The sequence below is a fragment of the Molossus molossus genome, unplaced genomic scaffold, assembly GCF_014108415.1.
Source record: "Molossus molossus isolate mMolMol1 unplaced genomic scaffold, mMolMol1.p scaffold_m16_p_9, whole genome shotgun sequence".
Taxonomy (NCBI): Eukaryota; Metazoa; Chordata; class Mammalia; order Chiroptera; family Molossidae; genus Molossus; species Molossus molossus.
The window spans coordinates 109,973,975-109,998,483 of record NW_023425403.1 but is presented as its reverse complement, the minus strand read 5'-3'; the positions used below and the strand labels follow the sequence as shown (position 1 = coordinate 109,998,483).

The 24,509-nt window shown below is 43.9% G+C and overlaps 1 protein-coding gene across 8 annotated transcripts in view; it reads right to left on the bottom strand.

Annotated features, from left to right (window-relative positions):
• The window catches only part of POSTN (periostin), a 34,251-nt gene extending 24,902 nt beyond the window's left edge, over window positions 1–9,349 (bottom strand). For all 8 annotated transcript variants that reach the window (XM_036249896.1, XM_036249898.1, XM_036249897.1 and 5 more), the window contains exons 1-5: window positions 9,231–9,349; window positions 7,976–8,074; window positions 2,832–2,896; window positions 2,514–2,671; window positions 189–353 (exon numbers count right to left, since the gene is read on the bottom strand). In XM_036249896.1, coding sequence (XP_036105789.1) covers window positions 189–353; window positions 2,514–2,671; window positions 2,832–2,896; window positions 7,976–8,074; window positions 9,231–9,349 — 606 coding nt within the window. The remainder of the gene's footprint in view (window positions 1–188; window positions 354–2,513; window positions 2,672–2,831; window positions 2,897–7,975; window positions 8,075–9,230) is intronic.
• Between the last annotated feature and the right edge of the window lie 15,160 nt (window positions 9,350–24,509).

The following is a 24,509-nucleotide window of genomic DNA, read 5'->3' as shown; positions in this document are numbered from 1 at the left end:
TAAGACGCAAGAGTTTTTCATTCGTATTATCGCTTTTATCCTTCCCTTTCTTTTATAGAGGGAGCGATCCGCGATTTCTAAGGCAGACCCACAACTTACATACAAAGTCTCAGTCAGCCCTCTAATAAGTTCTGAGTGCGAAGAACACTGCTCGCTAGAGAAGAACACTGCTCGCTAGAGAAACTTACCCCGTTAGGATAATGGTTAATGAAAAGCCCCAGATTGTTATACATCGAAGGAACAACCATGCCGTTTTTTAAGTCCTTGGTTAACATCCTTTTGTCAACCATGTGGCTATGCAAGGCGTTCAGCAACTCAACGTTGACGTTGCTCTCCAAACCTCTGCGGATATCCTAGGAAAACATGAAAAACATAGACGTTCATTTCATTGCGGAAATCACGCTTTAATTACATGCCTTCTTTTCTCATTACTTTCTCATTGTGGTATTTCAATTATTTTGAGTAACTAAACAAAAAGCATTATATTTCTACACAATATTCGAATGGAAAAAAAAAGGGATTTTATGTTCATCCATAAACAACTTACATAAACAAATTTAAGAATTCAGACATTTTGTACCTTTTTATTTATCCAAAACCATGTATTACGCCGTGTACGCGGTGTGATGGGAAATGCAGTGATCAGGAAGGTGCAATCCCTACATTTAAGGTGCTTATGATACAACAACATGCAGACACTACCTCAGTGGAGAGGACAGAGGAGGGAAAGGCATTTCGGGGGTGAAGGGAGGAAGTCCAGCAGTGGAGAGGACAGAGGAGGGAAAGGCATTTCGGGGGTGAAGGGAGGAAGTCCAGCCCTCGAGGGGTGCAGAGAGCCCGGAGGGGCAAACAGGTCGCCGTGAGGTGCGGCCGATCGGAGCCCAGCTGCGGACCCAGGGTGAACGTTAGCAAAGCAGAAGCTGTCCGCGGGGGTCAGACATGCTCTGTGTCGCTCAGATACTGTTCGGAAAGAAATTTAGGGAACTGCGTGGGACCAGGAACACGCGCATGCCTGAGTGAGTGCACGTCAGGCTGACAGTGTTGCCCCTCTGAAGACTTCCTGGCCCTGGACGGTGATAATTAGGCTGGGCTCTGGGAGTTGAGTGTGGTGGGAACACAGAGCAGGAATGAGGGTGTTAAGAGTATGAAACGTGACCCGGCCGGTGTGGCTCAGTGGTTGAGCGTGGACCCTGCACCAAGAGGTCGCCGGTTCGATTCCCGGTCAGGGCACATGCCCAGGTTGTGGGCCTGATCCCCAGTGGGGAGCACGCAGGAGGCGGCCAATCGATGTTTCTATTTCTCTCCCTCTCCCCCTCTCTCTAAAATCAATAAAGACAAAAATTTTTTTAAACAATAAAAGAAACAATACACGTTAAGAGTATGAAACATGGGGTGTGAGTGACTAACAGTGGTGTGCAGGAGTTGGAGGGAGCGGAGGTAAGGAGGACGCACGCCCTTGAATCTGACACTGAGGTCACTGCTGCTGCCTACTCCGGAAGGTGGCCCGAGAAAAGCCACCATTTACGGAGGGAAAGACAGAGGCACATGTGGTCAAGACCTTTTTGTTCAAAGATGCAGATGGTTCATCCAAGGAGAAATATGAAGATGGAGATTAGAAATAGTCTCCTAAGATTCCCAAAAGAGCAAGTGTAAGAAACACAGAGCTGGTGGTTATTTGCACGAAAGCAGTAGCCGATGTCCCCAGATGTGTGTATAAAAGCAGTTTAGACCTGCTCAGCCTTCAGCCACACCATCCTGACGGCGGGAGGCTGCGGAGTCACCGGAAGTGAGGGGGTCCGAGATGCGGTCAACCAGAGGAGAGTTTACAAGCCGGCAATGGACCACACAGTTAATGTAGCAAGAGCGTAGCCAGAGGAACCTGCCTAAGTGGTAACAAATACGTTTTGACTCCAGTAGCAACGATCAATCCAGCGAGTAGAAAGTAGGAATCTGTTTCTACACCAGTTTTGCAGATCTGGAACTTGAGGCTTAATTTGGGGCGTGTACATCAGACTATTCACGACATGTCTGAAAACCGAATGCATGGTTTACACACGTCATTTAAATATTTACGCATGTGTTTCTAAGGCTGTTAGTCTCTGGACAGACATCTATATTTACATATAATTAAAATAATAAAGTATGTCTGTATAACAATAAACTTTTAATGTACTAGGCTTTTCCACTTACCTTTGCATTACATCTATTAGTTAAAATTACGTATATTTTCTCTCAACTAACAAAGAAATAGGACAGGAGTAAAATAGAATAATAACAAGGGCTTTTTCAGTCCACTGTTGGTTTGCCTTTTCTCTATATTGCTGGGGATTTATTTCATTTATGGACATATTAAAGCTATTTGCTCCTTACCCTCACTAACTCGTCCTTTTATAGATCTTCACTTGTGTGTAATAGAAAGACATACTACTCGTATGCATTTTCTAGTCCACAAAGCAATAAAGTAAAACGACAACAACAACAAGATAAGTAAGTCAACAGAAGCAGGGCATTACAGAATCCAAGTTGTCCCAGGCTTCATTGCTGGGAGCAAAGTAGGTGTAGGATCCCTTCCCCTCGATCTCCTCTCTCAGCTTCGAGATGTCGGAGTAGCGCTGCGTCGTGGTGGCCCCCACGATGCCCAGCGTGCCGTACACGTGGTCAATGGGCATCACTGCAACAGGAAAGAGGGGTGAGGACTCCGGACTCCATTTCAAGAACATTATGTCACAATCATTTGAACGTCACACAAACTTCCCCAAGACACTGCACCGATCATTTTCGCAATAAAATGTCACGAGGCACCGATTTTATAGGAAACGTCCAAATTTTACCTGCTGGGCACCCTTTCATCCCTTCCATTCGCATATACCCCGGGCAGCATTCGTATAACACGGTCCTGTCCAGCGGAAGAAAATCAGTGTTAAAATGGAGAACTACGCAGGCGGCGTTTTGACACGAGCTTAGTAAGGCTTACCATGAACCGCTACGCATTTTTCTTAGACTCCAGAAATCAGTCACTCTTTCTATTTTCGAGGCCAAAGCATTTAGATTAGATCTTGTTTCTACGGCTGCCCGCCATGTGGACAAGCCCCAGGTTCTGGAGCAAACACCGTGGAGTTTGGGTCCCGGTTCCGCCGCTTGGCCGATGGGTGACTCCGACAAGTTATTCAGCAAAGCGGGGTCTCAGTTTCTCCAGCTACTCACGGTGGTGGAGGAGCCACCGTGTCCACTTACAGGGAGTGTGGACCTCAAACTGTGCCTTAGAAATCATTCTGCAGACGCTAAACAGCGATGAATGTTTGCTGGTAAAAAGTTATTAAAAACTAGAAACATCATTAGGCATTAACCCCTTCCAATGAATGAAAGTCATCTGTTGCTGCCCTGGCCAGGTGGCTCAGCTGGTTGTAGCTCCCTCCCTGGCTCCACAGGCTGTGGGTTCAAGTCCCGGTCAGAGCTCATGCCCAGGTTGTGAATTTGAACTGCGGTCGGGCGTGGAAGGGAGGCAACCCATCGATGTTTCTCTCGCTCTCCCTTCCGCTCTCTTTAGAATCGATAAAAGTATATCTTCAGTTGAAGGTTTAAAAATAAATAAATAAAACAAAAGCTCTCCCGCAACCTAGGTATGTGCCCTGGAATCGAACCTGCAACCTTTTGGTGTAAAGGATGATGTTACAACCAACTGCGCCACCTGGCCAGCGCTGGACCCTCGGCCTGGGCGTGTATGGGAAGCGATGTTTCTCTAACACTAGTGTTCGTCTCTCTCTAAAATCAATAAAAACATACCCTAGGGTCAGGAATAAAAAGTAATAATAAAAGCTATCTCATTGCAAACTAAACCAATTTGTATTGTCAATGGAATTCGCATTTGATCATGTTCTAGAAAACCTTTAAAATCTTACATTTATTTAATTTGTTTTTGTTTATTGATTTTTTTTTAAAGCGAGAGGAAGGGAGAGGGAGATAGAAACATCGATGAGAGAGAACATCGATTGGCCGCTTCCTGCACACCCCCCACTGGGGATCAGGCCACAACCTGAGCGTGTGCCCTGACCGGGAATCGAACCCATGACCTCTTGATGCAGGATCGACCCTCGACCACTAGACCACACTGACTGCGCTTACATTTATTTTTATTTTTGTGTGATTTGAAAAGACAATGCAAATGTTTGGTCACGTTTATTGGAATAAAATATTCAAGAAAATATTATCCTGTTCAAAGTTGACAAAGTGTGTTAAATTATATGTAGGCCATAATTAAGGCAATAGGTCAGAACATTTAAGCAAACAAGTATGTGTTAAAATAACTTTGCCTAATTTACTATATTTTGTGAGAAAATAGTAACCCGAAATCACCTATATAATTGCTTCCAGTTTTTCATTTTACTAAAAATATAACCCTGATCTTCATTTTGTCAAATTTTGTTTCACATTCTCTGGACTTGCTCAAGATCTACTACAGACATAGTTTTAATTAAAATTTTGCCTAAGCCTTTATTTCTTCTCAATAGAAATATGAAGATGAGTGTATGAAACAATTAGAAATTGGGGAATATTATGAGTAAAATATAGTAATATAGTAATTCTTTTTTTTTTTGTAAACTCACCCAAGGACATTTTTGCATTTATCTTCAGATGGAGCAGAAGGGAGAGAGGGAGGAAGAGAGAGAGAGAAACATCAATGTGAGAGAGACACATCGAGTGGCTGCCACCCACACGACCCCAACCGGGGCTGGGGACAAACTGCAACCGAGGTACGTGCCCTTAGTGGGAACTGAACCCAGGTCTCTCTGGTCTGCGGGCCGACGCTCTAACTGCTGAACCAAACTGGCCAGGGCAATTTTTTTTGTAATTTTTAATTGATAATTATGTGATGCAGTTTAAGATGATGGCTTATGACTAAATATCTTGCAATTTAATAAATAAGTATCTCTTAGTTGCTCCAGATATTATTTCTTTCTGGCTTTTTAATCTAGTTGTGATCATTATACTCAGGAAGTATGAATGAATGAAAGAATTTGGATATATTTAGGGCAAATATTGCCAAATATAAGGACAAATATTTTTTCTCAGTATGATAAAAAATATAATAAGCAAATTTTCAAAGTAGAATTTTTAATTCTATAAAAAATAGTCATACGGTTTTAAAAAGGTAAATAAGCTCTTCAATGATCTTGGATTTCTATTTCTCTATTTTCTTAATGTAAAATTTAAAAACATAATGCAATGTTTTTTATGGGTAGACATACATGTATTAACTACGAAAGCACAAATGAGAAAATAAAGTCTTGGTTGGTACATTGGCCCAAGTATGGTGGATAAGGTAAGAAGATACAGGCAAAATTAAGTGGGGAATGCCCCCTTATGCAAATATTCATGTGTCCCTGAAGCAATTTTATTTCATAGATCCTTATAGAAACATTTGACTACTTGGATGTACCTAAAAAGATGAGGTACCTATTTTATCGTCCATGACTGACAATACTTACTTGAAGTAAAAAAAAGTGAATGACAGAAGAAAATGTTAATGCAACAAAAATATCTATAGCACATGTGAATATAACCCACAGATCAATCTTAATGTAGAGAATTAATCATCCAAATGGCACAGAATGTTAGAACAGTCAGTTGAAATTTCTGCTGATAGTTGGAAAATGTGGGGATCTACACTGATATTTTAAAAGCAAAAAAAGTTACTTTTTTCAGGAGAACATTTATGCTACAAAAACTCAAAGTCCCCATATGGTTGGTAGAACAAATAAGAGTACAGAAAAATTATTTCTTTGAACATCTGTGGAAGTGGGACATTTATCTTCACTTCCTGAATAGTATTTAAAATCTGTCAGTAGATGGCAAATCAGGCATTCTTCCTGTCAAAACCATTGATTTCTTTAGTTATTTGAAACTAACAACCGGGATTTACGTTGATTCGAGAGCACAGATGTAAAGTGTTTGTGAAAAATGTGGGGGAAGAAAGCTAATTAATTTAACAAAGGAGATATTATATTTCTGGTAAAACGCCAGCTTCAAAGCAGAAAAACAAAAATTTTAATAGAAAGCAAGAAAGAATCTTGGCATATGCTTTGTACAAGCCTCGGCATCTCTAATATATGCAGGTGGTTAATATAAGATTATGTCACACATCTTATTTCCAGGGGGATACAGTAAAGATTCCCCTACATATTTTGGAGAACAGGTCATTTCTCATGTGGTTAATGCGCATTCCAAATATGCCCCATGAACACCAAGAATATAAAGAACAAAGATATTTGAATTCAGAGCCTCGCCTCGTCGTCCCCACTGGGGCCTGAATCATGGTCAAGATCGTTGTCACTACCGACTTGTAATTGGAATCGTCAATGTGTGAATGAGTCACAGGTCGACCAGATGTCTGCCAACGAGCAGGACCATCTTGGTTGAAAATTAACATCAGCTGAGAATCTGGTGAGTCAGGGAGTGGGCTGGACAGCAGTGTCTTGTGGTGTCCACGCTTGGACAGTCCAGCCAAGGTCATTGCCGTGAATACATGATTCTTATTTGGAAATAAAAATGCTCGTATGCATCTTAAATAGACATTTGCTCACAATTCCTTTTCCCATCTGCGTATGCTCACTAATTAAAATAAAAGGACAACAGGGGTTGTGTTACTTTGCAGTTTCACATTCTTCCTTTCAATTTACCTTCAAGAACTCTCTAAGGATGAAGTCCACAGTTCACAGGTAAAACAAATAAAAACAAACAAAAAACAACAAAGAAGAAGTCTCCAGATGGTGATGTGATTTCCTATTTATTATTTGTACCAATATTTTAAAGTCAAGAGTAAATTTTTAACCATCTTCCCATCCGTCCGCACTGTTTAGAGTAACACATTTAAAGGTGCTGCGCAGAGCAGGTCCGTCTCCAGGTAACTCTGCTTCTAACCGTCCCTCACTGAGGGTGGGGCCCTAGTCAATAAGAACTAAGGGGTTGTTTCCACTGTTTTCTTGACTGGGGAGAAAGTCTCTAATCTTTTTGACTTAGTCACTTATTCTCTCTATGACTCAGCTCCTTAATTTGAAAATGAAGAATCTGGCCCTGGCCAGTTTGGCTCAGCGGTTGGAGCATCGGCCTGCGGACCAGAGAGTCCTGGGTTCGGTTCCCGCTAGGGGCACGTACCAAAAAAATAAATAAATAAAATAAGTAAATAAAATAAAAATAAAATGAAGAATCTGGACCACATGAGTACTTCTCAACCTTGATATGCCCACTGTTATATTGTTTCTACTAATATTTATTAGCAGATTCAACAAATAAGCATGTCCATCAAGTAATAAAAAATGTTTTCCAACTTTAAGTTAATTGGTGAAATACACAACTAAGTTAAAGAATAAGCTGTCTTTTGGGCTATTGAAATAATAATGATAGGGGGGCGCTTTGTGGACCCCTGGGAATCAGGCTGGGAATCGAATAACTGTTCAAGGAAGAGATCAAATGTTCAAAGTCTTGGAAACTAGAGTTTTGATTAAAAACCTAAGGCCAGTTGAGTACTTTAGGTGATTTCCCAAGGACTGGAGGGAAACATTCATTTGTGCCTCAAAAACGCAACTATTTCAGGTCATTTTGCTCTTCCGGACCATTTTTTAAAAATATATACATATCTATCAAATAAGGAAACTGAGGCATGAAGGTTAAATGACTCACCTGAGGGAAAAGAGAGGGTAGAAATGACACAGTCAACCTCTCGCACCGAGTCTCCCCGGGACCACCCCGCCCGAGACTTGTGTCTTTGGGCCCCTGCCCCTTAGGTTCAGGAATGGGGTTCCCCAAGGACATGGAGAAGTGCAGGGAGAATTTCTTCACTGACTTTTGGCATCCGTTCCTTTTTTAGGAAGCTCACAGTTTGGGGTGTGAGGAAAACAGGGTGTGGCACCCCCAAGGACAGTCCTCAACATCACCGTTGCCTGGGCAGGTGGCGCATTAAGAAGAAGATGCGACTTACGTTTTTTTCCCACAGATGGCACCTTGGTACCAATTCCGACAGGTGCTGAAGTATTTCTTCTTGGTGCCTAAGATCTGTTGAAGGGCACAGACGTTGGGGCTGGAAAGACAGAAAAATAGGGTTCATGTCCTAATGGTATCTAGTTGTGTTTTTTTTTTTAAATCTACAGGTAAGATGGTCACAAAGAGAGTTGACGTGTGGATTTGATTTTCAAGGGTGTAATCCTGGACTGTGCTCAAACCTGCTTTGGGTCCAGTCTCTGGGAGAGAGAAGAGATGATGCATCCCTGAGAGTGAAACATCAGTGTTTCAGAAGGGAACCTAATGGGATTATGTGAGCAGCATCCAATTTAATGCAATTTTGTCTCATTGTGAATAACCCTTTGATCCCTGGTAGACCAAACCCGTGCTCCTGGGGGGTGTGGGGACCTGTGAGGCTCCCTGGGACCTGAGAGGTCAGCGAGCAGACGCCACATTCTTCAGTTTTCTAGGTAAGTCATCACAACTGCACGAGAGCCACAGTGAACTTACATACGATGCCTGCACAAAGCAAAACTCATTTCTTTGGGTGGCGTGAAAGACTAGGGCATCCTTTGCCAGAATTGAGTCCTTCTCTCTTAAAGAGACGGAAGTCTTGTTTGCACAGTTGAGCATCAGGAAAGACCCTTCCGGACAGGGCGAGAAGTTCCCAAATCCCTTTCAGAGAAATTCTGCCTGGTTGGTTAAGATGCTAAATTACGACACAACTTTCAAAATGCCTCCTTTCAGTTGAATTTATTCTAAGAAATATGAATGGCTTGCGATTTCACTGGATCGAAAATTCAAAAGCCTTCTTCAATGCCTCAAAAAATTCAGAGCCCTAGTGAGTTACATTCCCCAGTATTTCATTTTTAGACAAAACCTAACACAATGTTTTTTTCTAAAGTCATGGGAGACATTTCAAAGCTGTTTACATAATGATAGCCTCGAACCACAGAGCCTTTCATAAGATTTGGGAAGGAAATAAAAACACAAATAAATGGTGTCTTTGAAAAAAAATGCCTTGTTCAATGTTGTTAATGAGCATTATATACCATTTCATAAAAAGCCACTGTACACAAGTTATTTTGAAAGTAATTCTTAAAGTTTAAAACACACGAAAATCACAGAATCCTAATTTCCCCCTTTTTCTTATTATTCTGTCGTGAGCAGAAAAAAGAGGTATTCTTGTCCATGCAACAAGCTAAGGGGAGAGGGGTTTGTGCACACTGACTTACCCCTGGTCCCGGGCCCTGATGCGACTGTGAGCCAAAATCTTGTCATAATAACCGTTGGCGTTTACAGGGTTAACGGCCACCAGCAGGAGGAGAGAGAGTGTGGGCAGGAGAGGAGTCATCCTTGGCCTCTGCTCTGCAGCCCGTCCAGAAGCTGAACTGGCAGCTCTGCAGAACTCAACGTTTATATACATGTCTGGGCTGTGGGAGGGGGCCCGGGAACCTCGGGGCTCTGCGGAAAACATCAGCACGCTCACGTCGTCAGCGGACCTCCACTCCTGCTGGGGCGGCCGGCTGAGTACGTGGAGCCCTCCTGGCGAAGGAGGCGTTTATCTGTCTATGATTTATATTTCTCTTTATTTCTAATGCCTGGCTCATTGCGTGCTCATATGTCAGTTGTAGTCTCTGGTCGTGTAGAGAGGCCCTTTCATGGAAAATAATTTTTTGTTTGAGTTTGAAGGACTGTTCGTCCATCCGTCCCTGGGCTGGATGAGATCATGATTTGATCTTATCACTTCGCGTCCCATCAGAGGTGAAAAGTGACTGTTTTGTTTTGTTTTTATCGGAAAACAAAGGAAGATGTAAGTTGGGGAGTCACAAAGGAGTCACGGCGGTTGATTAAAAACAAATGTTGAGTGGATTTTAGACTTGCACGGAATATGAAATAAGAATTCTGACTCGCTGACGTAGGAGAAACCCTGTTTTCCTTGCAAATCCTACTGAGGAGACCCTTCCCTTCCAGCCCTCTTCTTGCTTATCAAGGGCAAGAGGGAGTTAACATAAACCTCCTTCTGGCAAGTGTCGCTGGCTCTTGAAACAAAGCAGAACGGGAGGACGTTTGAGCCCGGTCGGTTATTCATTATATTCTCATTTGTTATTGAAAATCCCTAGGCAGCATCTCTACTGATAACCACTGGACCGAAGTCTCCCCTACTGGGAACTGGCTTGACTGATAGAACCAAATAGAATAACTAAGTTCCTATGAAGAAACAGGGGCTTTGCCAGAATCACCTTCTGCCGGTTTCAAGGGTGACTCGGGCGTCCCAACGCGACAGGAGCGTCCTCGCGGAGAGAAGACGCACGCTGGCTGGCCATGCCCAGGCGGGTCAAGGTCACAGCAGGTGGGATAAGAGACGGCTGAATTCCAGACGTCCACAGGCAGCAGCCTCCTTGTCACATACAAGTCACACACTATTCTGAAGTCACGGTGAGACTCAAGTACGCCGGGCGGCGAAACGCTTCTGCCGAGGTGGCCGAGACCGGCCTCCCTGCTGGGGAGGCCGATTGGACCCCAGACGATTCCCAGACCCAGGAGAATTATATTAAGTGTGTTAAAGGGCTCCGCCTTAGGGGGATACGTAATTCTTCAACTTGCTGCTAGTTTATTCAGAACATATACAATGGAGCAAGAAATTCTGAAATATGAGTCAGAGGCTTTTCTTCCATTTAAAAATCCTGGCAGTCAGGTATAGAAGATAAAAGAACTATTTAAAGTTAAAGACGAAGCCCTGGGCGGTTGGGCTCAGCGGTTGGAGCGTCGGCCAGCGGACCAGAGTTGTGGGTTTGATTCTGGTCAAGGGCACGGGCCTCGGTTGTGGTTTGGTCCCCGGCCCTGGTAGAGGTCATGCGGGAGGCAACCAGTCGATGTGTCTCTCTCACTCCGATGTCTCTCTCTCTCTCCCCCCTCTGCCTCCCACTCTATCTGGAGATAAATGGGAAAATATCCTCAGGTGAGGATTAAAAAAACAAAACAAAACAAAAAATCTAGAGATGAAGGTAGCATAAAGGTAAATTGTATTACTTCCCTAGTCCCTTGTAGGAAGACAAGTATTAGCCTGTTTTTTATACTTCTGTGAATAAAATCACTCCACCTTCATCTGCATGTTGCGGGCAAGCATTATATAATTGATTTTTATTACTCTTACATTGTGGAAATGTTAGGTGATTAGTAGTTGCTTATTGTGTAGGATGAAAAAACGTTGATGAAAATAATTTCTACTTAATATCATCAAATTAGCTGTTAGAACATTATTATTATTATTTTTTTTATGAATTTTTATTTATTTTTTTGTTACAGATATTTTACCTTTTTACCCCATTGGCACCCCCCACCCCACCCCCCCTCCACCCCGTCCCCGGCTTAGTTGTCCATGTCCATTGGTCCTGTTAGAACATTATTGATAACACCGTTATAAAAGTTTTCAATGCTAAATTGTTAGACATTATAATGTAGATTACTTATTTTCTTGACATAACGATAGAATTTGGAATTATAGAAAAATAAATCAATTAAACGACAGAAACCTCTTGAACACCAGCACTCTAATTAGTAATTTCCTCTTTACTGGGAGGCTCAAGATGATCAATGCAACCCTTTTTATTTTAGACAGCCGTAACTATTTATACGTTTTTCTGTAAATCAGCTAAAATCTGCTCGAACCCAATGTGGTTTTATTGGAAAGGAAGTCATGATGCCTAGAGAGACAGGGAGAGAGACTTGGAGAATAGGCGTTAAGGCCAAATGAGCTCTTGAAATGCAGCCCCACACGGGAACAGGTAGACCTGGTTATAAGGATGGAGGGGGAACCCACCGTTCCTGCCCGCCCACCTCCCTTCTAAGCAGCGGCCGCACTAGATGGAAAACGTATTGCTTATTTTTAAGAAAATGCTCGTTGTGCCTTGAGACGTTGCATCCTTCCGTGTCCGCGTGGACACATCTCTGCCTGAGGTGAGCCGTGAGCATGGACCCGTGTCTGTATGTTTGTATGTTAACTGAGGACTGCGCCTTGTCTCACAGGGAACACGCTTCCGTTCTGCAACACACACGAGATCGGCTCATCCAGCACAAAGATATTTCCTAAATCTTTCTCTTTAGACTTTCAGATGGTGGGGTCTCAAGTACATCTGTGAGCACACTATTGAGCTGAGTCGGTCCCAGGGACGTAACAAGACGCGAGCCCTCAACAGACGTTTGCTCTCGGGACAGGGATGCCAGGGTCCAGATTTGCTCATAAACCACTTGCACCTTCAGAGCTCGGAGAACATTCCCAGAGAAGGAAGATTTCAGGGTAAATGCAAAACCATGAAAGCAAAGTGGCTAGAAAAGCTGAGCTCAGCCAAGAAGTGGGGTACAGGGGCATTGTTGGCAGAAATCAGGTCTCCCACGGGATCCCAAGGAGAGCATTTCAGGGATCCGCACGCAGGAGAGGCGGTGGGGTTTGTCGGTGATGACTCTCCCTGCCCTGGGACTTCCAGTGCCCCACGCACATCGTGTCCCATCTCCGTCCACGCACAGCCTGTCCCATCTCCGTGCACGCACAGCCTGTCCCATCTCCGTCCACGCACATCGTGTCCCACCTCCGTCCACGCACATCGTGTCCCACCTCCGTCCACGCACATCGTGTCCCACCTCCGCCCACGCACATCGTGTCCCACCTCCGCCCACGCACATCGTGTCCCACCTCCGTCCACGCACATCGTGTCCCACCTCCGCCCACGCACATCGTGTCCCACCTCCGTCCACGCACATCGTGTCCCGTCTCTGTCCACGCACATCGTGTCTTCAGCAAGGCCAGCGAAAGGCCGGTGCCCAGAGGTCCTGCTGGGTAGTCCTTCAGAGCCTGCTCAGCCTTGAGATCTTAACTAGGAGCTTTTTCAGAATAATCAGTTATAGTCTTATCGTCCCAGGACGTTGCTGGTTTGCATTGGCTCCAGCGCCCCCTAGCTAGTAATTTAAAAAATTATTTTCTGTATTGATTTTTTTAGAGAGAGAGAGAGAGAGCAAGGGAGAGGGAGAGAGAGAGAGAAACATTGATGAGAGAGAACATCGACCAGCTGCCTCCTGCACGCCCCCCACTGGGCATGGGGCCCACAACCTGGGCCTGTGCCCTGACTGGAAATCAAACTGGTGACTTCTTGGTGCAGGGTCGATGCTCAACCTCTGAGCCACACCGGCCGGACACCACCCTGCACCATTTGACTTTACTGCTCAGGGGTCTACCAGCCCCTTTGTGCTGTCCCTTCCCCCCGTGATCTGTGGGGAAGGGACTGGGGGTTCCCATGGGGAGTGGGACCCTGCCGCGTGCGGGGGAAGCACACAGGCCTCTGCGCCCAGTGCCCATGCCCAGCAGTGTCTGATGTCCCTTGTCTCTTCCTCTCAACAACCAGCAGCAAGAGCAACAGCTGGGCAAGTCCAGGCAGCTCCCGCAGGCGGAACCGGGGCTTCAGAGGGGCTAGTGCTTGAACCCTGGTCCGTGGCGGGCAGTTCGCAGGAGGCCGAGGGGAGGAAAGACGGAAACATCTCGAGAGGAACGCAGTTCTCTCTCTTTGGAGCACCCACTCACCACGGGGCGCTGTCTCCTGCCCCCCACAGACCCTCGAGTCCTCTGGTCATGAAAAGACCCTGCCCCTGGGTTGCCTAAGTGATTTTCCTCAAGGCTTGAAGGAGGATTGAAGTCGTGGGACTCTCTGGGGTGCAAAGTATGACCTGGAATGTAAATCATTAATGAAAAAAAGAAACCATTTATTCTGCAGTCAGAGAAAAAATAATGTGCCCGAAAGAGGGATTTGTGTCTAGCTCTCAGGATACTAACTCCCTGGCAATTCCCAAATTATCCAGTAGATCTTTTTAGTAAGGCCTGTAGCCTCTAGAGATTGTGACGGCATTGCTGTGTGCTAACCATCACACTACACTACAGTGCGCAGCAAATATTAGCCTTGCCCTACACTCTCTAGCATTGCACATGGCCCACGGAGTTAAAAAAACACAACGAAAACACACCTGGATGTTTGAGCCAAGAGTCGATTTTTGGAACAGGATTCCCATGGTGTCGAATGATCCAGAACGGTGATTTACCCCAAGTTTCTACACCCCCTGCTTCTTAAACACGTGGTCTGTGGGATCTTGACATTTCTCAGTATCACTTTGCTTTCCTACGGCCTGTTTGTAAACTGTGATGAGGTCTTGAAGGCCAAGCATTCTTGGGGACCGCACTTCTCAGTGTCCCAGCCCTTGGCCGGCAGCATCTCAGCTTGTCCTGGTACCGGGTCTGCAGCTCTGTGCACTGAAGTCCGGGCAGAGACCCCGCCACCTTTGTCTCCGCTGAGTGAGGGAACATGTTTCCGTACAATTATTAGGTTATGCTGAGCTAAGACCAAGTGGAAGGAATTCGAATGAAACAAAAATGACATTTTGTGAGTTTTTCCCCTTTATAACACATTCATACGGCCAAATAAAATTAAGTGTCAATGGCTCACTTAAAGAAGTAGCAAAGGTAATATACAGGCCGAGAGATTTGTTGCTGATGCGTTGTGGAGCCTAAAACAGAAGAGGCCTCCCGAGCCCCCTTCCTAGCGTATTTCCAGAGACTTCTTCCGACTCCTCGCAAGGGTCCAGGACTGTTCTGGCCCCGCACACCTAAGACAACGAACTTACATTCAGAACGAGAAATGACCAACTTGACCCCCAAAGGAAATATTAATGATGCCTCTTAATACCGATTCATTTAGAAGCAGAGCAGAATTTATTTGATAAATATGCGTAGTCTGCCATCAAGTGACAGATTATACGCTCGTCCTAAGTAGCCAGTGTATATGTATTAGCAGCGTTTCTCGTTAGCAGTATTTACTTGCATTTCTCTGGAGACACCTAGTGGAGAAACACAGTATACATTTCCGCAACCACAGACACCACGTACCATCCTTTGACTAAAATATAAATATGAAATAGATGTAAAACCGTCTTAAACATTCTGCATGCACATACACATTCCAAACAACGGCAGACGAATAATTATCTTCTATAGGAACTATTTTAGAGCTGATTTAGTTTGACCACAATAAACGATGTCGACTCTAGACGAAAAGTGAAGAATCTCTGCTTGTATGTATGCAGCTGAAGAATGATCGCTTTACTTTTGATTTTAATTTTTTTTCTTTATTAATTTCAGAGAGAGGGGAAGGGAGAGGGAGAGAGAGATGGAAATATCGATGAGAGAGAACATCGATTGGCCGCCTCCTGCACACCCCCCCTGGGGGTCGGGCCCACAACCTGGGCACGTGCCCTGACCGGGAATCAAACCGATGACCTCTGGGTGCAGGGTCGACGCTCAACCACGGAGCCACACTGGCCAGGCAGATTGCTTTTCTTTTTATCTGAGTATTGTTGTTATTGCTCTAACCCACACAGACTACAGACAAGAATAAAATATCGGGAATAAGAAACCGTGTCAGGTTTTCTGCTCCAAGCCGGTGATCGGGAACGACCACTTCTGCCGTCTCGTCGGTCGCGGTCACCGTCACCGTTGTGTCTTCTCGTCGCTGGGCTGCGCGATGCTAACATCCTGCCCTCTGCTCTCTCTCAGAGCCGAACGACTTCGTTTCAGGGGTGGTCAGTGCGCTCGTCACCATCGGTCTCATTTGCACATCACTTCCGATGCGACTTTGAAACGAGGGGAGGGTGATTGCCGCGACTTACGAAGCGTTGTGGACACTCGCCCTTCACAGTGCGGGATCCAGCCGACCACCAGCACGCTCGGTCTGCTGGAACAGCGGTCTGAGTTGTGACCCTTCTTAATTCACGACTGTGCTCGGGTCGCTCTCTTTGGACCCTGCGCCTGTGAAATCGAGCACCCGTGGGTCCCAGGTTTCCCCTCCACCTGCCGATTTCTGCTTTTTCTGTCCGTGTCAACACTCCTCAAATTCTCCTCACCTTCTATTTTCAGTGCTTGTAATGCACGGTCTCTAATATTATCTCCCTTCACCTCTGGAAAGTTTCTTCGTCCCGGGAAAAACGGCGACCTAAGACACCGAAGAAATTCTGCCCTGAAGTAAGCGGTGTTTCTTCACTGCTGCAGAGACTGATCGTATAGGATTGATTTCCAGTTGTACGGCTTCCGCATCGTTACGATTGGGGATTTATTCTTCTGCTCGCTCCATATATCAGAAGGGTTCCTGCTGCCCTTGCTCAAATGTACTAAAAAAAATGCCATTTCTTCTTTAAACACTGCGACGGGGGAAGTGTGTTATTCACTACAGTTTTCTCATATGCAAACCAGTATCGGGGTCTCTGTTAGTACTATGGGGGAGCAAAGTGGAAAATACCCTCGATTCTCAGGTTAACGGACGTCTAACATTTTTATATTTGTTCTTGTTCCCAGAGACACACGTATTGTGGAGAAGGAAGGACCAGACCAGTCGTGAGACCTCAGGTCGTGTCTGAATGCCACCTGCTTAGGGTTTCTATAGTTTCTCAGTATTTAATGAACAACCAAAGAGAAGACGAGTTTATTAGATAAAGCTCTGGGGAGGAAAATTGTTCAAGTGGATACAGAGACTAATTCTGTGGTTCTCATTCAGAACAACAAAACATCTGTCGTCGTGAATGAACCCTTGGCATTTACGTGAGAAAAAAAAATCTTTGTTTGAAGTTTCCTCGAAAAGGCTACACACTCACAGTTGCACATTTTTGCCTTAAGCCAGTCTTTTTTATTTTAAGCAAAATCAATTCTTAAGTATGTAGACTATGGTTAGAATAAAAACAAGAAGAGAAATTCATTAAAAACATTTTTTATTAATTTATTTTTGTTACAGATGTTTCTTCTTTCTCCCCCATTGACAACCTCCTTCCCCTCCCTCCTCCCCCACCCGAGAAATTCATGTTAGTGGATATAGACATGTGGTCAGGAGAAATCAATGGGCCAGACGTCCCCAGTGTTGGTGGCAGTGGGGTGGCCCCTGTGATGTCTTTAGAAAGGACATTTACTGTAGTCCCATGTGTTCATTTTCTCCTCTGTTTCTGTTGCCTTAGGGGACGTATCAGTGAAATTTCTGCTGTGTGTGATGTCTGAAATTTTGTTGCCTACAGTTTCTTCTAGGATTTTTATGGATTCATGAGTCACATTTAAGTCTTTTATCCATTTTGAGTTTATTCTTGTGTAGGGTGTAAGTTGATGGTCTAGTTTCATTTTTTTGCATGTAGCTGTTCAATTTTCCCAGCACCATTTATTGAAGAGGCTGTCCTTACTCCACTGTATGCTCTCGCCACCTTTGTCAAATATTAATTGAGCATAATGTCTTGGGTCCATTTCTGGGTTCTCTGTTCTGTTTCCCTGGTCTATATGCCTGTTCTTGTGTCAGTACCAGGCTGTTTTGATTACAGTGGCTTTGTAGTATAACCTGAAATCTGGTATTGGGATCCCTCCAACTTTGTCCTTCTTTTTCCAGATTGCTGTGGCTATTCGGGGTCTTTTTTGGTTCCATATGAACTTTTGAAGTATTTGTTCTAGTTCTATGAAGTATTTTGTTGGTATTTTGATGGGGATTGCGTTGAATCTATAGATTGCTTTGGGTAGTATGGACATTTTAATGATGTTAACTCTAATCCTTTGAGAGGACCTGGAGGGACCTGGAGAGTATTATTCTTAGGGAAATAAGCCAATCAGAGAAAGAGGAATACCACATGATCTCACTTATTTGTGGAATATAATTAACAAAATAAGCCGACGAACAAAATGGAAATGGAGATCAGATGACAACCCTCGGAGGAGGAGGCCCAGGGGTGGAAGAGATGAAGCCCAGAGCCCACATGCACGTGCGCAAAACCAATGGGCGTGGCCCACAATCGGGGGGGGGGGGTCGGGAGGAGGGTGTCCAGGTGAGCAAAAGGAGAAATGTCTGTAACAAAAATAAATTCATTAATACAAAATAAATACAGAAAAATCTGGACAAGATGACCTATTTAGCACTCAAGGCAAAGGTAGCATTGTTTTGAGATCAGCGCAGCATAAAGCAGTTTGATGAGATGATTCTCAGGATCACATTTTTAGTCAAACACCGTTACGGTCCTATTGCATTTAGGTGGAACTTCAGGAGCAAAATAAACGAAGAAACAAAACAGAAACAGACTCACAGATTCGGAGAAGACAAGGTGGTTGATGCAGGGCTGGGAGACAAAGGTGAGAAAAGATTAACAACCCCAAATTTGTGGTCACAAAACAGGTACAGGGATGTGAAGCACAGCACAGGGGACCGTCAACAATGATGTCACACTATGAACGGTGCCAGGTGGGCACCGGAAATACCGGGGGACGTCCTGTGAAGTGGGTGCCTGACCACGAGGCTGTACCTCTGAAAGTAGCCCAGCACAATATTGAATTCAAAATGCAATTGAAAAATAATATTTGGAAAGCAAGCAGTGTTATATAACGTCACACTGTTAAAATGCGTGAAGGTAAGATGGTTAGTGTTTGGGTTTCGCCCATCGACCGGTAATGACCCAAATCGTCGACTCGAAACAGAGAAATGTTAAAAGGCTGAGGAGGGTGTGTTCCCAGAGATTAGCACACGCTTCCCTTCCTTTCAAATTCTTCATCCTTCGAGTGTCCCCCAGTGTTTGACATAGCATAACAGTGCACCGGATAAAATGGCTTTTAAAAAATAATTTTATCTGTTGCAGTACGCTTTTTCTGAGAAACAGAAAAAAACTTTCGTCTGTTACCAGCTGTTTACTGTTTAAGGTAAAAGTGAAGGTCCTTTTGCTTTAGCTAAAGATTCTGATAAGATACCTGAGGGAAAACTCATGAAATGTGGACTATGTTTGTCCCTTTATAAAGATAATTTCTCCTCATATTTAAATTCTCTCCTTTGCCTTTGTATTAGATCAAATGACTTCTATATACCGCTAACCTTTAAAGAGAAATAGGCTAGTAATAAAAGTGAAAAGACAGAGAAGATTATCATAAGTTAAACAACTAAGGGAAAGAGAGAGACAGAGAGCGCGCTATATATTTTAAAGTGGCTGCTACTGGGAAGTAGGTAACCTGGGTCGAACCCCGGATTATCCAATCATCACTGGTGAGACCACTGGGAAAATTAATTAATAGCCTTGTGCCTCAATTTTCTTAGCTGAATTATCAGCTCGAAATACTTGCCCTTTCAAACCCTCAGAGACGTTTGAAGAGTTATTTTAAAAGTGGGGCAGGGTTGCCAGTTTTCAAGTGAATGTCTAAATGGAGTGAGTGCTGCGCCTTTTTAAAGTTGACAGCAATGAGCGTCACTCCCCAAACCTGTCAGCTCCATATGCATCGCAAGTGAGGCCCCCAAGAGGCACCGAGCGACACGAAGTGCTCAGCCTTCACAGCGATGGTGATTGGCGTTAGACGCTGCCAGGCGATGACACCAGAAATAACAGTGGAAATGCCTAGGGTTATTTTTTGTGGATGAACTGTGCATAAAAGTGCTTTTTTTTTTTTTAATCCTCATCCGAGGACATTTTTCCATTTTTTGTATAGACAGAGTGGGAGGGAGAGAGAGGAAGGGAGAGAGAGAGAGAAACATCGATGTGAAAGGGACACATCGAGTGGCTGCCACCCGCACGACCAACCAGGGCCGGGGACAAACTGCAACCAAGGTACGTGCCCTTAGTGGGAACCGAACCCAGGCCTCTCTGGACCACAGGCAGACGCTCCAACCGCTGAGCCAAACTGGCCAGGGCTAAAAGTGCTTTTTAAACTAAAAGTCAGGTAAAGAAAGACTTGAAGCCCGGCCAGTGTGGCTCAGTGGCTGAGCGTCGACCCTGCACCAAGAGGTCACCGGTTCGATTCCCAGTCAGGGCACATGCCCAGGTTGTGGGCCCGATCCCCAGTGGGGGGCATGCAGGAGGCGGCCAGTCGATGTTCTCTCTCATCGATGTTTCCATCTCTCTCTTCCTCTCTCTCTAAAATCAATAATGACAAAGAAAAAGAAAAAAAAAAAAGATTTAGAGTTCTAGGATTATGACCCCTGGGCAGAGGTACCTCTTCAGTCTCTTCCGGAAATCAACTCTGGGGACACAGAGAACCCAGCTGCAGAGGAGAAAGGCAGGTGAGCGGACAAAAGACAAATTCCATGCTAAATTCTTTTACTCTGACAGTGTGAATATTGGGTCACGGCAGCATGGAGATTTTAAAGTAAAAAGTCATCGAAATGGAAGATATCCAAAGCAAAAATAAATGTATATATAAATGTGAGTATTATCCAAGTGTGTCAGGATGACATACAATAATTTTTTGCGTTTGTTTGTAAAGAAATATGAACTGAGTTTCAGAAATCCTTTTTTAGCATTTTGTCTAGAAATGCCGTTTTTTGTTTGCTTTGTTTCGTTTGGGCTCCAGGAGACATAGACAGTTGCCTCTGACTTCGAAAGGTTCGGCAGCTCCTGATGAGGCTGACGGGGTCTCCTCCCACCAGTGTTCTCTGAGAGCACAACCCGGCTTGGTGCTCCTCATTATTATTAACACATTTTTTTCTTAATTGATTTTAGAGAGAGAGGAAGGGACAGAGAGAGAGAGAGAGAGAGAAACATCGATGAGAGAGAACATCAACTGCCCACCTCCTGCATGCCCCTCACTGGGGATCAGGCCCACAACCTGGGCATGTGCCCTGACCGGGAATCGAATCGTCGACCTCTTGGTGCAGGGTCGACCCTCAACCACTGAGCCACACCGGCCGGCTGGATAGATTTTTAACACATATTATTGAGTAAAAACTATCTCTTTATCATCTATCTATCTATCTATCTATCTATCTATCTATCTATCTATCTATCATCTATCTATCATCTATATCTATCTATCTATCGTCTATCTATAATAAAATACTATTTGCATAAATTCATAATGTGTGCACACACTAACACAATACCTATTCTATGAATAATACATTTCTTTACACTTCACGCAGGAAGGCATCATTGGTCTTGACATCCAGACCACGTTTGAGAAGCGGCGTCGGGGGGGGTCACTTCTGCCCCCACTCAGGACACCCACAGGTGAACATAGAAGGTGGAATGTGATCAGGCACTGAGTCCCGTTCCCTGGTCGTCCTAATGAAGATGCCGCCCCAAGGAACCAGCACATAGGGTGAGGAAGTTGCTCACCGGGGACATACTGATCACTTTCATGCTTCTACCTGAATTACCGTGAAGGCTAAAGACCAAACAGAAGCACCCTTAAATGGGATCTCTGCTTCATTCTGAATAATATGAAAATAGCACTCAAGCACAATATGTCTTATCGAAGCTCGGGAAATGTATTACTATGGCAACACCATCCCCTGCGGAAACAGCGACCCTCATCTCGACGTACTCACAACCGATTTTCTCCCGCGAGCCCTCAGGGGCACAGGGGCACAGCCTGGAAGCTGTGGGGGAACATCTGAGCCACAGTTTAATGTAAGCTCAGAACAAGGTGATACACAGCTTTTCTGTTACACTCACCACGCAGAATGATCACAAAGTGCTTTTTGGACTGTTCATTTTAATAAGGAACACAGTCCGGCCAGTGTGGCTCAGTGGTTGAGCGTTGACCCTGCACCAAGAGGTCGCCGGTTCGAATCCCAGTCAGGGCACATGCCCAGGTTGGGGGCCCAATTCCCAGTGGGGGGCAGGCAGGAGGCGGCCAGTCGATGTTCTCTCTCATCGATGTTTCTCTCTCTCTCCCTCTCCCTTCCTCTTTCCCTAAAATCAATAAAGAAAAATAAATAAAACATAGCATTAATCAGGGGTAGGTGCCATTCACTGTGATAATTCCCCAAGGCTGGTCACGTAGATATGACATAGACCTAGCTAAGGGATCAGAAAATTTGGATTCCAACGCTGCTCCCTCTCGGACTGTAACCTTGTCAACACATCGTCACTTCGCAAAAGCTCAGCTGAAATGAGAATGCTAGACTCCACGATTTAAAAAATACCCTCTACTTTGACATTCTACAGCTACAGTACACAGTTCATTAAATGAAATAACATCTCTCACATGTTACTTTGAATAAGAAATTTTAAAAACTAATTTATATTTTCACGCATGTTGGTACAAGATGAAAGTGCTGATGATGCTCTATTGCTTTGACAAATGTTTTTTCTCATGTGTCCTCTTTTTTTTTGTTATTACTAATTTATTCTTGTTACAGATCTTTCTCCTTTTTACCCCCTAGACACTCTACTCCCCATCCTGCACCCCCAGCCCCCAGCATTGGTGTCTATGTTCACATACATGCATATAAGTTCTTTGGTTTATCTTATTCATCCCCCCTGCCTCCTTCTCTGAGGTTTGTCAGTCTGAACCCATACTCCTTTCTATGTTTCTGGGTGTATTTTGTTTTGTTTTGTTTTTATTAATTTATTTTTGTTACAGATTTTTCACCTTTTCCCCCCACTGATACCCCCTCCCCCCTTCCCCGCCCTGTCCCCAGCTTTGTTGTCCATGTCCACTGTTCATGCACACATGCATATAAGTTCTGTGGTTTATCTCTCCCCCACCACCCCCTCTTCTGGGGATTGTCAGTCTGGACCCCACTTCCACATCTCTGGGACTACCCCATTACTCAGACTGTTGTGTTCATTATATTCCACAAATAAGTGGCTTGTTTGGCTTGTTTTACTTAGGATAATACTCTCCAGGTCCCTCCATGTCGTCTCAAAGGATAAGAGATCTTTCTTTCTTACAGCTGCATAGTACTCCATTGTGTACATGTACCACTGCTTTTTTATCCATTTGTCTACTGATGGACACTTGGGCTGTTTCCAGATCTTAGCTACTGTAAATAGTGCTGCTATGAACATGGGGGTACATATATTCTTTCTGATTGGTGTTTCAGGCTTCTTAGGGTATATTCCTAGAAGTGGGATCACTGGGTCAAATGGCAGTTTAGTTGGTAATGTTTTGAAGAAACACCACATTGTTTTCCATAGTGGCTGCACCAGTCTGCATTCCCACCAGCAGTGTACTAGAGTCCCCTTTTCTCCACACCCTCGCCAACACTTGTTGTTTGATGATTTGTTGATGGCGGCCATTCTGCGAGGTGTGAGGTGATTCCTCATTGTTGTTTTAATTTGCATCTCTCTGATGATTAGTGATGTTGAGCATTTCTTCATATGTCTCTTAGCCATTTGTATGTCCTGTTTGGAGAGGTGTCAGTTCCTCTGACCATTTTAATCCTTTTGTTGAGCTGCATGAGCACTCTATATATTTGGGAAATTAACCCTTTATCTGATGTATCATTGGCAATTATGCTCTCCCTTACAGTGGGTTGCCTTTCCATTTTGGTGGTTGTTTTTTTTTTCTGTGCTGAAGTTTTTTAGTTTGATGTAGTCCCATGTGTTCATTTTCTCCTTTGTTTCTGTTGCCTTAGGTGATGTGTCAGTGAAAATTCTGCTGTGTATGATGTCTGAAATTTTGTTGCCTACATTTTCTTCTAGGATTTTTATGGATTCATGAGTCACATTTAAATATTTTATCCATTTTGAGTTTATTCTCATGTAGGGTGTAAGTTGATGGTCTAGTTTTATTTTTCTGCATGTAGCTGTCCAATTTTCCCAACACCATTTATTAAAGAGGCTGTCCTTACTCCACTGTATGCTCTTGCCCCCTTTGTCAAATATTAATTGAGCATATTTCCTTGGGTCCATTTCTGGGTTCTCTATTCTGTTCCACTGGTCTATGGGCCTGTTCTTGTGCCAATACCAGGCTGTTTTGATTACAGTCACTTTGTAGTGTAACCTGATATCTGGTATTGTGATCCCACCTACTTTTTCCTTCTTTTTCAAGATTGCTGTGGCTATTTGGGGTCTTTTTTGGTTCCATATGAACGTTTGAGGTATTTGTTCTAGTTCTGTAAAGTATGTCATTGGTATTTTGATGGGGATTGCATTGAATCTGTAGATTGCTTTGGGTGGTATGGACATTTTAATGATGTTAATTCTTTCAATCAATGAACAAGGTATGTGCTCCTACTTTTTTATATCTTCCTCTATTTTCTTTTTCAATGTCCTGTATTTTTCTGCAAATAGGTCCTTTACTTCTTTGGTTAAGTTTATTCCTAGGTATCTTAATTTTTTTGCCGCAATGGTAAATGGGATTTTTTTTTTTTTTTTTAGTTTCTCTTTCTGTGAGTTCATGATCGGTATATAAGAATGTCGTCGATTTCTTGATGTTAATTTTGTATCCTGCTACTTTGCCAAATTTATTTATTAAGTCTAGTAGATTTTTGATGGAGTCTTTAGGGTTTTCTATGTATAATATAATATCATATCATCTGCAAATAATGACAGTTTCCCTTCCTCCTTTCCAATTTGGATCCTTTTTATTTTTTATTCATGTCTGATTGCTGTGGCTTAGACTTCTAGTACTATGTTAAATAACAGTGGCAAAAGTTGTCATTCTTGTCTTGTTTCTGTTTGTAGGGAAAATGCTTTTAGTTTTTGCCCCTTGGGTATGATGTTGGCTGTAGGTTTTTCATATATGGCTTTTA